Source organism: Macaca nemestrina, chromosome 5 (assembly GCF_043159975.1).
Source record: "Macaca nemestrina isolate mMacNem1 chromosome 5, mMacNem.hap1, whole genome shotgun sequence".
NCBI lineage: Eukaryota > Metazoa > Chordata > Mammalia > Primates > Cercopithecidae > Macaca > Macaca nemestrina.
In genome coordinates, this window is record NC_092129.1 from 162,170,682 (window position 1) to 162,183,188 (window position 12,507).

General features: G+C 40.4%; 1 protein-coding gene across 38 annotated transcripts in view; it reads right to left on the minus strand.

The window, feature by feature from the left end:
• The window catches only part of LOC112426759 (uncharacterized), a 551,288-nt gene that overhangs the window by 299,750 nt on the left and 239,031 nt on the right, over positions 1-12,507 (minus strand). For 37 of the 38 annotated variants that reach the window (XR_011623994.1, XR_011623995.1, XR_011623992.1 and 34 more), the window contains one exon: positions 7,871-8,004. Coding sequence is in view for 11 of the 38 variants with exons in the window: in XM_071097570.1 (XP_070953671.1) it covers positions 7,871-7,931 (61 nt within the window). In the remaining 27 variants the exon portion in view is untranslated. Of the gene's footprint in view, positions 1-842; positions 1,497-7,870; positions 8,005-12,507 lie in introns of those variants that run through there. The other variant, XR_011623996.1, reaches the window with a different exon arrangement.

A 12,507-nucleotide genomic window follows, 5' to 3' on the forward strand; every position in this document is an offset into this window, starting at 1 on the left:
TGGGCTGGATAAGTGTGCATAGGTAGGAAATTAGATATTAAGAATTAATTATTCAGCCGGTGCAGTGGCTCACGCCTGTAACCCTAGCACTTTGGGAGGCCCAGGCAGGCGAATCACCTGAGGTTGGGAGTTCAAGACCACCCTGACCAAAATGGAGAAAACCCGTCTCTACTAAAAATACAAAGTTAGCTGGGTGCAATGGCACATGCCTGTAATCTCAGCTACTCGGGAGGCTGAGAGGGAGAATCGCTTGAACCCGGGAGGTGGAGGTTGCAGTGAGCTGAGATCACGCCATTGCACTTCAGCCTGGGCAACAAGAGCAAAACTCTATCTCAAAAAAAAAAAAAAAAAGAATTAATTACTTTTGCAATTGTGTATATCTTATCCGCCCAAACAAGCTATGTCTCCTTGATGGGAAAAAAATCTCCCCTTGGATTCTAGTAGAACAGTTTACGCCTAAAATGGTTTAATCTAAATCTCTGATTGCTATTACTTCTTCATCACCATCATCAGAGCTAGCACTTAGACAATGGCTACAGGCATCACTATTAGCTCTTTATGTATAATAACCTATTTAAATCTTGAAAGAGCCCAGTGAGGTAAACTATTACCAGCACCATTCTACAGAGGAGCTGAGGCACAGGAATGTGCCTAGAACACACATCTGCCAAATCACACTGTATGGAATTTATGTCCCAAAACACACACAAAACTGAAGTGCAAAATTATGTTACAGAATTTTCTGACTCCTTAATTATCAATTCTCTTCCCTCCCATCCCACACACTCCCATAGTCATAAGCAAATGTCATGGACTTGCCAGGAGATGACTAATAAGCTCACCAACACTTCTTCTCAGCCATCACACAGTATCTGCCACTTTCCTCCTCTCCTGTTCGGTCCCATCCAGTGATATCCGCCAATGAGAACCAGTGTCAAAAGTGCTAATGGTCAAGATATTAATTTAGCTGCTGAGCTCCCAGTGAGGTCACTTCGCAAGGCTGCACAAGCCACTTTCTCTGCTACTGCCAACCCTATCCCTGATGTAGTTACTGATGCCACTTAACATACTCAATGTGGCACACAGATTTTGGTAAATCAGTCATCTGGAGATTTTGCTTTCACTTTTAACACAGCCCAGTCTCCCTATGTTTCCAACATGATTCTGTTCCATTGGAAAGTAATCCAAGTGATTGGCAGCATGCTTCCCTTGGAATCCTCTTTCCGTCTATTAACACATTTTTCAACTTTGGTTTACATAAACATCCCTCCATTCGATTGTGAGCTCCTTTGGGCAAGCCTTAAAGAGGTACATAAACTTTCATAAACTCAAATTGCTAGTAGGCATTCAGCTTGTTGAATGAATGAGTCGAGCATTAATGTTCTAACTCCACTGTAAGCTCTTTGAGACTGTACAAGCTTCTATTCACTTTTCTGTTTCGCAGTTTCTTTTGTTTTTGTTTGTTTGTTTGTTTGTTTTTTGAGACGGAGTCTTGCTCTGTCGCCCAGGCTGGAGTGCAGTGGTGCGATCTCGGCTCACTGCAAGCTCCACTCCCCGGGTTCGAGCCATTCTCCTGCCTCAGCCTCCCGAGTAGCTGGGACTACAGGCGCCCACCACCACGCCCGGCTAATTTTTTTATTTTTAGTAGAGATGGGGTTTCACCGTGTTAGCCAGGATGGTCTCGATCTCCTGACCTCGTGATCTGCCTGCCTTAGCCTCCCAAAGTGCTGGGATTACAGGCGTGAGCCACCACACCCGGCCTGTTTCTCAGTTTCTTGTTTGTAAAATGAATTAATAAGAGCATGAACTTCAAAGGGTTTCTGTGAAGATCTGTAAAGCAGTTAAAATGGTACATAGCCTACAATAAGCATCTAATAAATCTTAGTCACCATCTATATCTATATACATAACAGCTACTTATTGTTTTGTATAAGATGTGAACAAAAGTTCTCTGAAAAGGAATTTGGAGGAAAGAGACTTTATTTCAGTGAACTGGAGAAATTTGGTTTAAAAGGAAGGTGCATTCCAGAGAACAGAAAGAGGATTTGGGTTTTATAGCAAATGTTCCCATCCAGGTTTCCAATCGAGTCTGTTAATTCAAAGATCTGAAACTTGTTTAGTTTCTATTGGTTGACACAAGTGAGTGCTGTTGATTGGTTGATACAGCTGAGCCCTGATTGGTCAATATAGCTGAGCTTTGATTAGTTGCTTCAGATGAGCTCTCAAAGTCCCAAAGTTAAAAAGATGTAGGGTTTTCCAGGGTTTTGGTGAACTCAGAGTATGTGTGGGGCCTCAAATCAGCAAATGGCTGCTTGACTCTATGTTAAATCTAGGCCCACTTTAGCCACTTGGGATCCATCTTGAAAAATTGGCTTTTTCAGGTTCTCGTTTTTTCACAGACATAACCAGTGTCTATTTGTGCTTTGGATATTTCTGTTCAATTCAACTGTCTTCCTATAGAACGAGGACTTTCCCAGAGGTACTTCAGACAGTCATGAAAACAAACTCCTGGAGACCAAAACACCAGACCTCCAGACGTGTGCAGACTGATCTGAATTCAAGAGTATGAGTGAGGAAAGATAAGGCCAAAGGCATAATACCAGGTACAACCAAAGGCACATTTTCCACGTTAACTTAAAACGATCAACTTGGCCGGGCGCAGTGGCTCAAGCCTGTAATCCCAGCACTTTGGGAGGCCAAGACGGGCGGATCACGAGGTCAGGAGATTGAAATCATCCTGGCTAACACGGTGAAACCCCGTCTCTACTAAAAAATACGAAAAACTAGCCGGGCGAGGTGGCGGGTGCCTGTAGTCCCAGCTACTCGGGAGGCTGAGACAGGAGAATGGCGTAAACCCGGGAAGCGGAGCTTGCAGTGAGCTGAGATCCGGCCACTGCACTCCAGCCTAGGCGACAGAGCGAGACTCCGTCTCAAAAAAAAAAATCAACTAAAAAGAGAAGACATGCCTATGGCCATGGATGGGCTATGCTTCTGGGTGGCAATACACAGCATACAACTGACCCAAGTGCCATTCCTACCTACCTGATAAATGGCTGTCAAGAATTACGGCAGTGGGCTGCTCTGCATTTTGGTTGACACACCAACATAAATCCGACTAATATTAGACTGTGTGACCTCACCCTAGGACCCGAGCCAGAGGTTTCACTTGAGATCTCGGAAGTTATCAGATCTGGAAAGTGTTTCAGTTGCTTTCTCTTTTAGTCCATTTTAAGCAAAACAAAAGGCAGCACGGACCCAAAGAGGCAAGAAGGTAAAACCAGAAATTGTCTATACTCCATTACCCCAAATTACCTGATGATGAATAAATATTCATTGTTCCATGGTTTCCATAAAAAGTAAACACCTATTAAAAAAGACCTGATTTTCATCATGCCTTTAATCTCTTCCTTTTCGCTTATATCAGAGAGAGAATATTCATGCTTCCTGACCAAAAGATATGCCTCTAATACAACCTTAGACAAACTCTGACCCAAACCCTGATTCGGTGTTCTTTTTTTTTTTTTTTAATTTCAGACAGAGTCTCACTCTGTCGCCCAGGCTGGAGTGCAATGGCTCCATCTCGGCTCACCACAATCTCTGCCTCCCAAGTTCAAGCGATTCTCCTGCCTCAGCCTCCCAAGTAGCTGGGTTTACAGGCATGTGCCATCACACCCAGCTAATTTTTTTATTTTTAGTAGAGACGGGGTTTTGCCATGTTAGCCAGGCTGGTCTCAAACTCTTGACCTCAGGTGATCCGCCCACCTCAGCCTCCCCAAAGTGCTGGGATTACAGGCGCCACCCACCCGGCCATTATATTCTTTTGCTTTCACTCCTCAGTCAGTCCACTGCAATCCCTTAACCAAGACTCAGCCCGGAACATACCACTGCACTCCTCCCAGTAGGCCTTAGTGGAAAAGCTGAAATTACACTGACGTTAGAGGTGCCGTCCTGATATTTGTTGGCTGAATGATCTCAGTTGACTTTCTTCACCTCTCCAGGCCTCAGTTTCTACATCTACAACCGGAAGTTGATCTCTGCAGCCTCCTTACCACCCAAATTCTCACAAGGGTCATTAGCCCATAGGTTTCCAGGTGTGCGGTGAAGCACAGAATGCTGAGAATCCACACCCCACTCTTAGCATATGGATGAAGAAGTTCTAAGGAAGCACATGTGTTGGAGGGTAGGGGGAGCTGCCTGGGTAAAAAATACCAAGACAACTGAATGTGGGAGAAAAACACTTCTCTCGTCCACAACTGAAATTGAAAATTGTTTGAATGTGTGCAAGCACAAAGAATAGCTGTCAGGGAGCCCAGTGGTGTGAAGAAAACCTGAAATCATCCCTCTCTATCAGTACAGAGCATCTTTGTATCCTTGTATCTGCTGTAACTGGAAATGGAGAATTAGGCAGATGGAGTGTTTTTAAGGGATTGGACAATTTATTAGGTGCTATAAAACATAAGCAATCAATAAATAATATTTCAATTGATTTCAACATCTTTCCACTGGTTCTCTTTGGGAAATTTCAAGCTGACGCCAAAATGTTCCATTCTGCTCTCTGCTGCTCATTTAGTGAATTCCCATGTGTCAATACACAAATTTAGAAGCTCAGAACAGCAGAGGCCACCAATATGGCCGCCCAGCATTGAAGAATGTAATCACTCAATGTTTCAGGATCTACCCGTCAAACACTGACAGCTCACAATCAATCAAAGAAGTTACTTTGTAAAACTGACTCTTTTTCTCCCTTGATTTTGAGACCTAGAAGTCTGTATTGCTTGACTCTTCTGGAAAATTTCGAGATTCACACTTCACTTTCAACTTTGTGGATTGAGCTTTGTCTCTTAAAGACAATAGTGAATGGTTTTGTACTGGCTATTAAGTCTGCTTTTAAGAGTAGTTTAGGTATTCTTTGCAAAGAGGCATCTGTTATTTCCATCATGTTATTTTATTTTCAATTTTTCCTTTTTCCCTTCCATTTTAAATCCCCCCTCGGTGGTGTGCCTAAGTGCTCAGGTAATACACATACAAATGCTTCAACAGACAGATGGGTAAGTACTATCTCATGGTGCCCATACTTCTTAGTGAAAAAAGTACCCAGAACAGTGTGCAGTAATTCCATCCCCTCAAGTGCCATAATAATCCCTGCAGATGGTAGTTCTACAACTAAAACTGCAGCACAATGGATATATAAATTAGGGCTACCAATAATGCTTGACAATACAATGAAGTAAGTATTCTAATATTCCCATTTCTACTACACACATTACATAAAACCAGAAAAATTACTTTTAAGACAAGTAGCGAAATAAAACTTGCTAAAACGTTTTGCAAAGTCAGTGCTACATTCTCATCTTTTTCCATACGCGATTTTCATATAACTGAGTGTATACTCCAAACAGAAAATTTTCTTAAGCTGTAGATCTCATCAGCTTTGTAGCTTAGTCTCTATGAGCACAGGATACCTGAAAGCTGGTTAATGAATAATATTTCAGAAATCTTTACTAACATGCTAATCACAATTGGATAGCTCTCATTTAATTCTTTAAAAAAAATAAGTATTATTATTATCCTCATCTTCTAGCTGAGGAAATTAAAGCAGAAAGAGGTTAAATAATTTAGTTAAGGTCACATCACTAGTGGCAACAGAACTGGGATTTAAACCTGGGAATTCGACTCTCAAGCACTTAGCTACTATACAACATTACCCTGGTAGTAGTACTAGAGTCCTTAATTTCACAGGGGTAGGGGAGGAGACTCATATATTTGCCTTAAAAAACATCTTCTTAAAATGCCAGACCAACACAGATCCAGTCCAGTGGGATTTGCCTACAGAAATACCTAGAGGACCTAGACCTAAACTTAATAGATTCCTTTGCCTATGGGATATACTTCCAGCACAAAGTCCAGAAGCAAGGCCAGGACCCCTGTGAATTACGAGGATCAGTGGGAGCCCATGGCTGTCTGGCTCCTTGTTTACCTGCTTTTAGTTATCCAGAGATATTGTGTCTCCTGAACTGTGCACATATGAAAAAATGTCAAGGTCATCAATATTTACCTCTCATGAACCCAAAGGTCCCATTAAAAGGGTACCAGTTATTTATGGGAATGTTTTAGTCACCTGGCACAGATGGGAGAGGAGGAAGAGCTTGGAACTATTTACATTTTATCGTAATCTCTAATATGAGAAGTCTACTGCCACCACCAAAGTCAAAGCTGAAATTAATATTTGTAACATAAAAGTATCATGGGTGCTACTCAGTTTTCATGAATCTAACGTCACCAACAATAACAAGTCGGAAGATCCCGTCACATTCGGCGCAACAGGAAAGCTCTGCACAGCATGCAATTCCGAAGTGATGATGATACACTAAATGCCAGATACAGCATTCAGATTCTTGTCCTTTTTTTATTTTTTCAAGTATGAAGTTCTTGTTCTTTGTTACTTTTTTTAAGTATGAACACAGGCTAGTCGTTTTGTGTACATTCCACCCCACCCTAAAAATGTTGCTGTATTTATCATCACACTTTTTTTTTTTTTTTTTTTTGAGACAGTGTCTCACTTTGTCACCCAGACTGGAGTGCAATCTTGGCTCACTGCAGCCTCGACCTCCCAAGCTCAAGTGATCCTCCCACCCCACCCTACAGAGAACCTGGAACCACAGGCACGCATCACCACATCCAACTAATTTTTTTATTATTTGCAGAGGCGAGGTCTCATTAGGCTGCACAGGCTGGTCTCAAACTCCTGGGCTCAAGTGATCCACCTGCCTCAGCATCCCAGAGTGCTAGGATTACAAGTGTGAGACACCACTGCACCCAGCCAACACTCCTAATTCTTTTTTTTTTTTTTTTGAGGCAGAGTCTTGCTGTGTCACCCAGACTGGAGTGCGGTGGTGCAATCTCAGCTCACTGCAACCTCTGCCTCCTGGGTTCAAGTGATTCTCCTGCTTCAGCCTTCCAAGTAACTGGGACTACATGTGCATGCCACCACGCCCAGCTAACTTTTGTATTTTTAGTAAAGACAGAGTTTCACCATGTTGGCCAGGATGGTCTCGATCTCTTGACCTCTTGATCCACCCGCCTCGGCCATCCAAAGTGCTGGGATTCTAGGCATTGAGCCACTGCCCCCAGCCCACTCCCAATTCTTGATAATTCTTTAACTTTGTAAAAAGAAACTGAGTTCTACAAATAGGCCACTAAGTTTCTCTGATGTCTCAATATAAGAATATCAACAGCAGAAAGCATGGAGGAAAGATGTATAAAATTTAGCAGGGTGTCTGCATGATGTAACCAGGACTGACATACTAACATTTTTAATGACAATCTCCACTGGGTGTGGTGGCTCACATTTGCCAGCCATGGTGTCTCACTCCTGTAATCCCAGCACTTTGGGAGGCTGAGGTGGGTGGATCACCTGAAGTCAGGAGTTCGAGACCAGCCTGGCCAACATAGTAAAACCCCATCTCTACTAAAAATACAAAAATTAGCCAGGCATGGTGGCGGGCGCCTATAATCCAGCTACTTGGGAAGCTGAGGCAGGAGAATCGGTTGAACCCGGGGGGTGGGGTGGCAGAGGTTGCCGTGAGCCGAGATCGTGCCACTGCACTCCAGCCCGGGTAACAACAGCGAAACTCCGCCTCAAACAAAAAAACGAAAGAGAGGGAGGGAGGGAGGGAGGAAATCTCCATGGGAAAAAAAAACAAAAACAGGACAACTCTGAAGACTCTCCTGCTTGCAATTAAGAGGTATACCCAGAAAGTATCAAAAGTTGTATTCTTCCAGTTGAAATCTTGTCAATTTCATCTTCCTGTTTTGATTACTGGTCTCCTGAAAAGGGGCCTGTGGTATTACAAATTATCCCATTACTCACTCCTCTCAGGTAACTCTGCTGGAAAGGGAAAGAAGTAAATCTTGGAGTCCTGCACTTCCATCCGTTAATCATATCCATGCATGCCCTCAAAAGCAGTAAATCACCGTCTTTCACTGTATTGCCATGATTCACACCTGAAACAGAGCAGAGAAGACAGGTACTCAGAAATGCCATGCCCAGAAAAAAGGTATCTTAATACACTAAAAACAACGACACTTAGGCACACCGGTATTGCTTCTTCTCAAAAAGACATCACACCAGCAAGTACAGTTTATCATTCTAATTAAGGGTCATCAGCCGTGTTAAAGGCAAATTTTATAGACCAAAGCTTTCCAAACAGAACATTTTAGGACTCAGTACCCTTTCCAAGCTCTATTAAAACCAAACATCTATATCATGTTAACCCACTTGGGCAGCACGACTTTAATTAGTAAAATTAGCCCTGTTGTTTGGCCAACTTTCCTCTCATAAACTCTGCAAGGCAGAAACATGGCCTATCATATGTTTTAAGATGCTACCTAATTATATAAAAGCACTCATCAAACTTTACATAGAAGTTTAAAAATCAAAACATATCATTAATCCGGAAGAAAAACATATTTGAGGTTACCTCATTTTGTAAGATTATGTGCTCATTTACTACATGAGGAAAAAGGTCTTCTGATAGTCAACCGCCTTCTTTTAATTTAATTACCAGAAAATGCAAACTGTTTTCAGGTTTACCTGAATGTTATCAGTTTGAGTGGATTTTCCTATTCAATACACAATTGCCCTGCTTCCACTGGTCTTGTTAAGAAGAGGCAGTAACAGAAGCCCACACTCGGTATTTTTAAGCATATTTAAAATCTCTCTAGCTGGGGAGATAAGAACACTTCCCTCTTGCCAAGCAAATGCCAACAGCCAACAGAACAAGGCCAAATGATAGAAAACACCTCCTGCAGATTTTACTCAACTTTTTCGTTGAGCTTGCACCATCATTATCAGCTGCCCTTCACAACTGCCAGCCTGTTCCATTAAACTTGCTATCAACTCAATATCAGCAGGATAACAGTACGATGGTCTCCCAGCTCCTAGATTTGGGAGACTGATAAGTGGATGCTAATGAGGTCTCTGCCTGCAAGATGTATTTTTTATATTTGATTCCCTGACCTTAATTTTTACATCATTCAAAAATCTGGAACTAAAGCTCACATTGGGTACAGAAATGACGCTTCTTCAGCAAGAACCAGACCTGGCTGACAGTCTGTTTCTTTAACTGCCTTTCAGCAAAATGGCCGACTCAAGGATTAGGCTCTGAAATGGCTGAGAACAGGGATTTGTAAGACAAAGAATGACACATATTTCTGACAGCTGTGAATATATACATAGAAGAGAAGTATCTTTTAAATAAAAGCCATTGTGGTACATGTAAATGGAATAATGTAATTGAAAATAGATTTAAAAAAAAAGAAAATGAACTCAATGCTACCACATTTTTAAGGATGTTTTCATTTTTTTTTAATTGATTTTAAAGGGCTTTGTAATAAGATTATATGCCCTACATTGCAGTACCAAAAGCTCTTTGACTGCATATAAATGACTGTGGTCTGCTCAACTTTCAACACAGGATTTTCTTACCCAGACTCCATCACCACTATATTTTTTAAAAGGCATCTCCTTTGAATTTTGGGTTGTGCTATGGAAACCTACAACTCATAATGCCTTCGCCTAAATGTACAGGCACACACAAAAATTATTCTTTTTCCCCAATAAGCCTCTGCTAATTGATATCTGCCATTCATATTAAAGTACATGGATATAATATGTTCCTAATAAAAGGAATACACCTTGATGCACATTCCACCACAGAACATGAGGCCCTGAGGTTACTTCAACCTTAACAGTGCCATGAATTACTTTTTGGATGACAGATTTTTTTTTTTTAATCCCATGTGTTATGTTTTAGCTCCAGCTTTAAAACTGTGCAAATGGAAGGAAAACTATCTTAGTAAACATTCCCCTATCATCAGGTTTAAGAGAATTTTATTTCTAGTTTTAAGGAACAATATAAAATAAACCACAGAGGCTGGTGTCTGTCAGATATGAAGTGTCCAAAGATTAAACCACAGTGACCTATCTCTCTGCATTGTGTTCCAGGGTCACTTAAATACGAATATGGGGATGACGCCTTAAATACGAATACGGGGATGACGCCTTAAATACGAATACGGGGACGATGCTAAAAATGTAGATGTCAGACAGCTTCATATCAGACTTTTAAAATGATCTTTGGGAAATCTAAAAGTCTTATGCTATCCTAAAACAGCAAATACTGACATCCACTTTTTGTCTTTTTTTTTTTTTTTTTAAGTGTAATACCAGTAAACCACATTCAAGGTCAGAAAAAGTCTACTTGGCCACCTGAATAACTCTGCCATATTTGGTATTCAAAATTAAAAAGTGGAGACTTAAAAGTGGTAGTTACATGCTGGATTTCTTTGAAAACTTAAAATTGGAGCAGGAAAAAAACCAAAATAAGGACAACTCATTTAATGGCATTTGGTCAGCTCACTTGTTAAATATACACCGATTTATATACACAGTCAAAAAATAGCACAAGTTAACAGAATGACTAATGTTGTAATGAGACACCTTTATTGAGTCATTATGTATATAAGAAACAGTCCCAAAATTGTGGAGCCTGCCTCAAGTAGGCTGAGGTAACTGAGTATTGGTAAGATAGTGAAATATATGAAGAGACATGCATATAGAGAGAAATGCAGTCAGCAAAATGTCACTAAATTATACCCTTAAATCTGTCTTGCCTTTAAAATGCATCCCCATCAGACAGGCATTCACCCACTCCAGAGAACACAACCAGAAAGGGAGCTTCAAGTCTGCAACCCAAATGACAGCCCAGGAGTTTGTGGGTTTTATAAATGGCGGTTCGAGATTTAGGTTTTGTTTCTCCGTATAAGTAAAGTACCCATGGAAATGCTGTCCTGACACTACAGAATCACAGAAAAAAAGATTTATAGACTGAGTGGTTTACCAATTTCTTTTGATCAAAAGCAGTTAGAGGAGCAACTAGGTCAGATGTCCCTTCTACCTGCCACTTGATTATCTGTAGGGAAACATAAAGCTGGTTTTATTGATTTACCAGGAAATGTTTCTAATATCAAGTTCAGCACTGAATAGTGACCCATAGATATTCAATTTCAATTAGAAAGTAACAGTCCCCCAAAACATAAAACCATTATTTCCAATGCCACAATTTTAAGGGGGAAATTTGGAGGAGAACAATAAGAGAAAAATCGTACAGATACAAAAAGGACTGATGTTATTAGGGAGCAGAGGAGGAACTGATTTTCATTACCCTTAAGGGTATTGCTTAATAAGCTCAGACTATAAAACTAGTGTACCTCTAGGAGTTTTGTGTTCCAGGTACCAATATGAGTATACCAGTCAAAGGCAGCCTCTTCTGAAAATTATCATGGTTTACTGATGAGTATTTGTATCAATGTCTTAGGGAGATACAGATAGAGATGTGTGTGTGTGTATGTGTAATTTATGTTATAATGTGTATGTATGTGTAATTTATGTTATAATGTGTGTGTGTGTGTGTGTGTGTGTATATATATATATATATTTAAGCCCACCATTGATGTTGTAAATGACTCAAGAACTATATATGGAAACCAAAAATATGTTTCTATATCTCTGTTTAGCTGGCTAAGAAGAAGCTCTCAGAGCTGAAAAGTTCTAAGAGGCAACTTGTTATACCAGAGCCCTAAATCTATAAATCTTACAGCTGACATTTCCCAACCTGGGGCAATAACAGATTAGAGGATGAGGAGGGGCACTTCTATTCTTAAGGACATAATTGGCAGCTGCTGGGCTTATTTGGAATCCTTGGCTCAGGAAAACTTGTTTATGCATTTGGTGTATTCATATACTTTGCCTATTTGCTAGGCTTAACACCAATAAGATGGCTGAACATTTGCTGTTGTCCATTTGTTGACTCACAACAACTCAAGGTTTAAATGCCACATAAAAAGAACCTGACCAGCTGGGAGGAGGCGTCAAGGACTTGATGAAACAGAACAAAGTCTTGTCTTCATTTTTCTCTGGAAAAAGTCAAAAAGCAAATATTGTCTAATAATTCTAAGAGCCCTTTTATTTATCCTCTTGTTACAAAAACTAGCATATACTCCTGGCATGTGTCAATAGATGGTCACAACTGGTACTCAAAAATCAGGTGCTTTAGGTAAAGGGGCCAATAGTGAATCTCAAGTTAAATTAAGCTGCTGTTTTGTATACATTTTTGTGATGAGCTTGATATGCTTCTAGATGCTAAATATAGTCTCTGAAAACAAAAACCACATAATCAAAATAAAAACCTTAAATTACTGAAGGCCAGAAACACCATGAGAAACAGTTTTAGTATTGTCTTCAAGCATAATAATTAATTAAATAAGACTTCATGTATTTACTAGGAAAATGCCTCAATCTGGTACACTTCATAGAGGGACAGAAAAGTCTAAGTGATTCTAATCAAAATGTTTTCAAATCTCTCTTATTTTATGATCAATAGGAAAATAACAATTACATATCTTCCACAGTTGTCACACAAATATTAAATAAATGTCTTAATTACC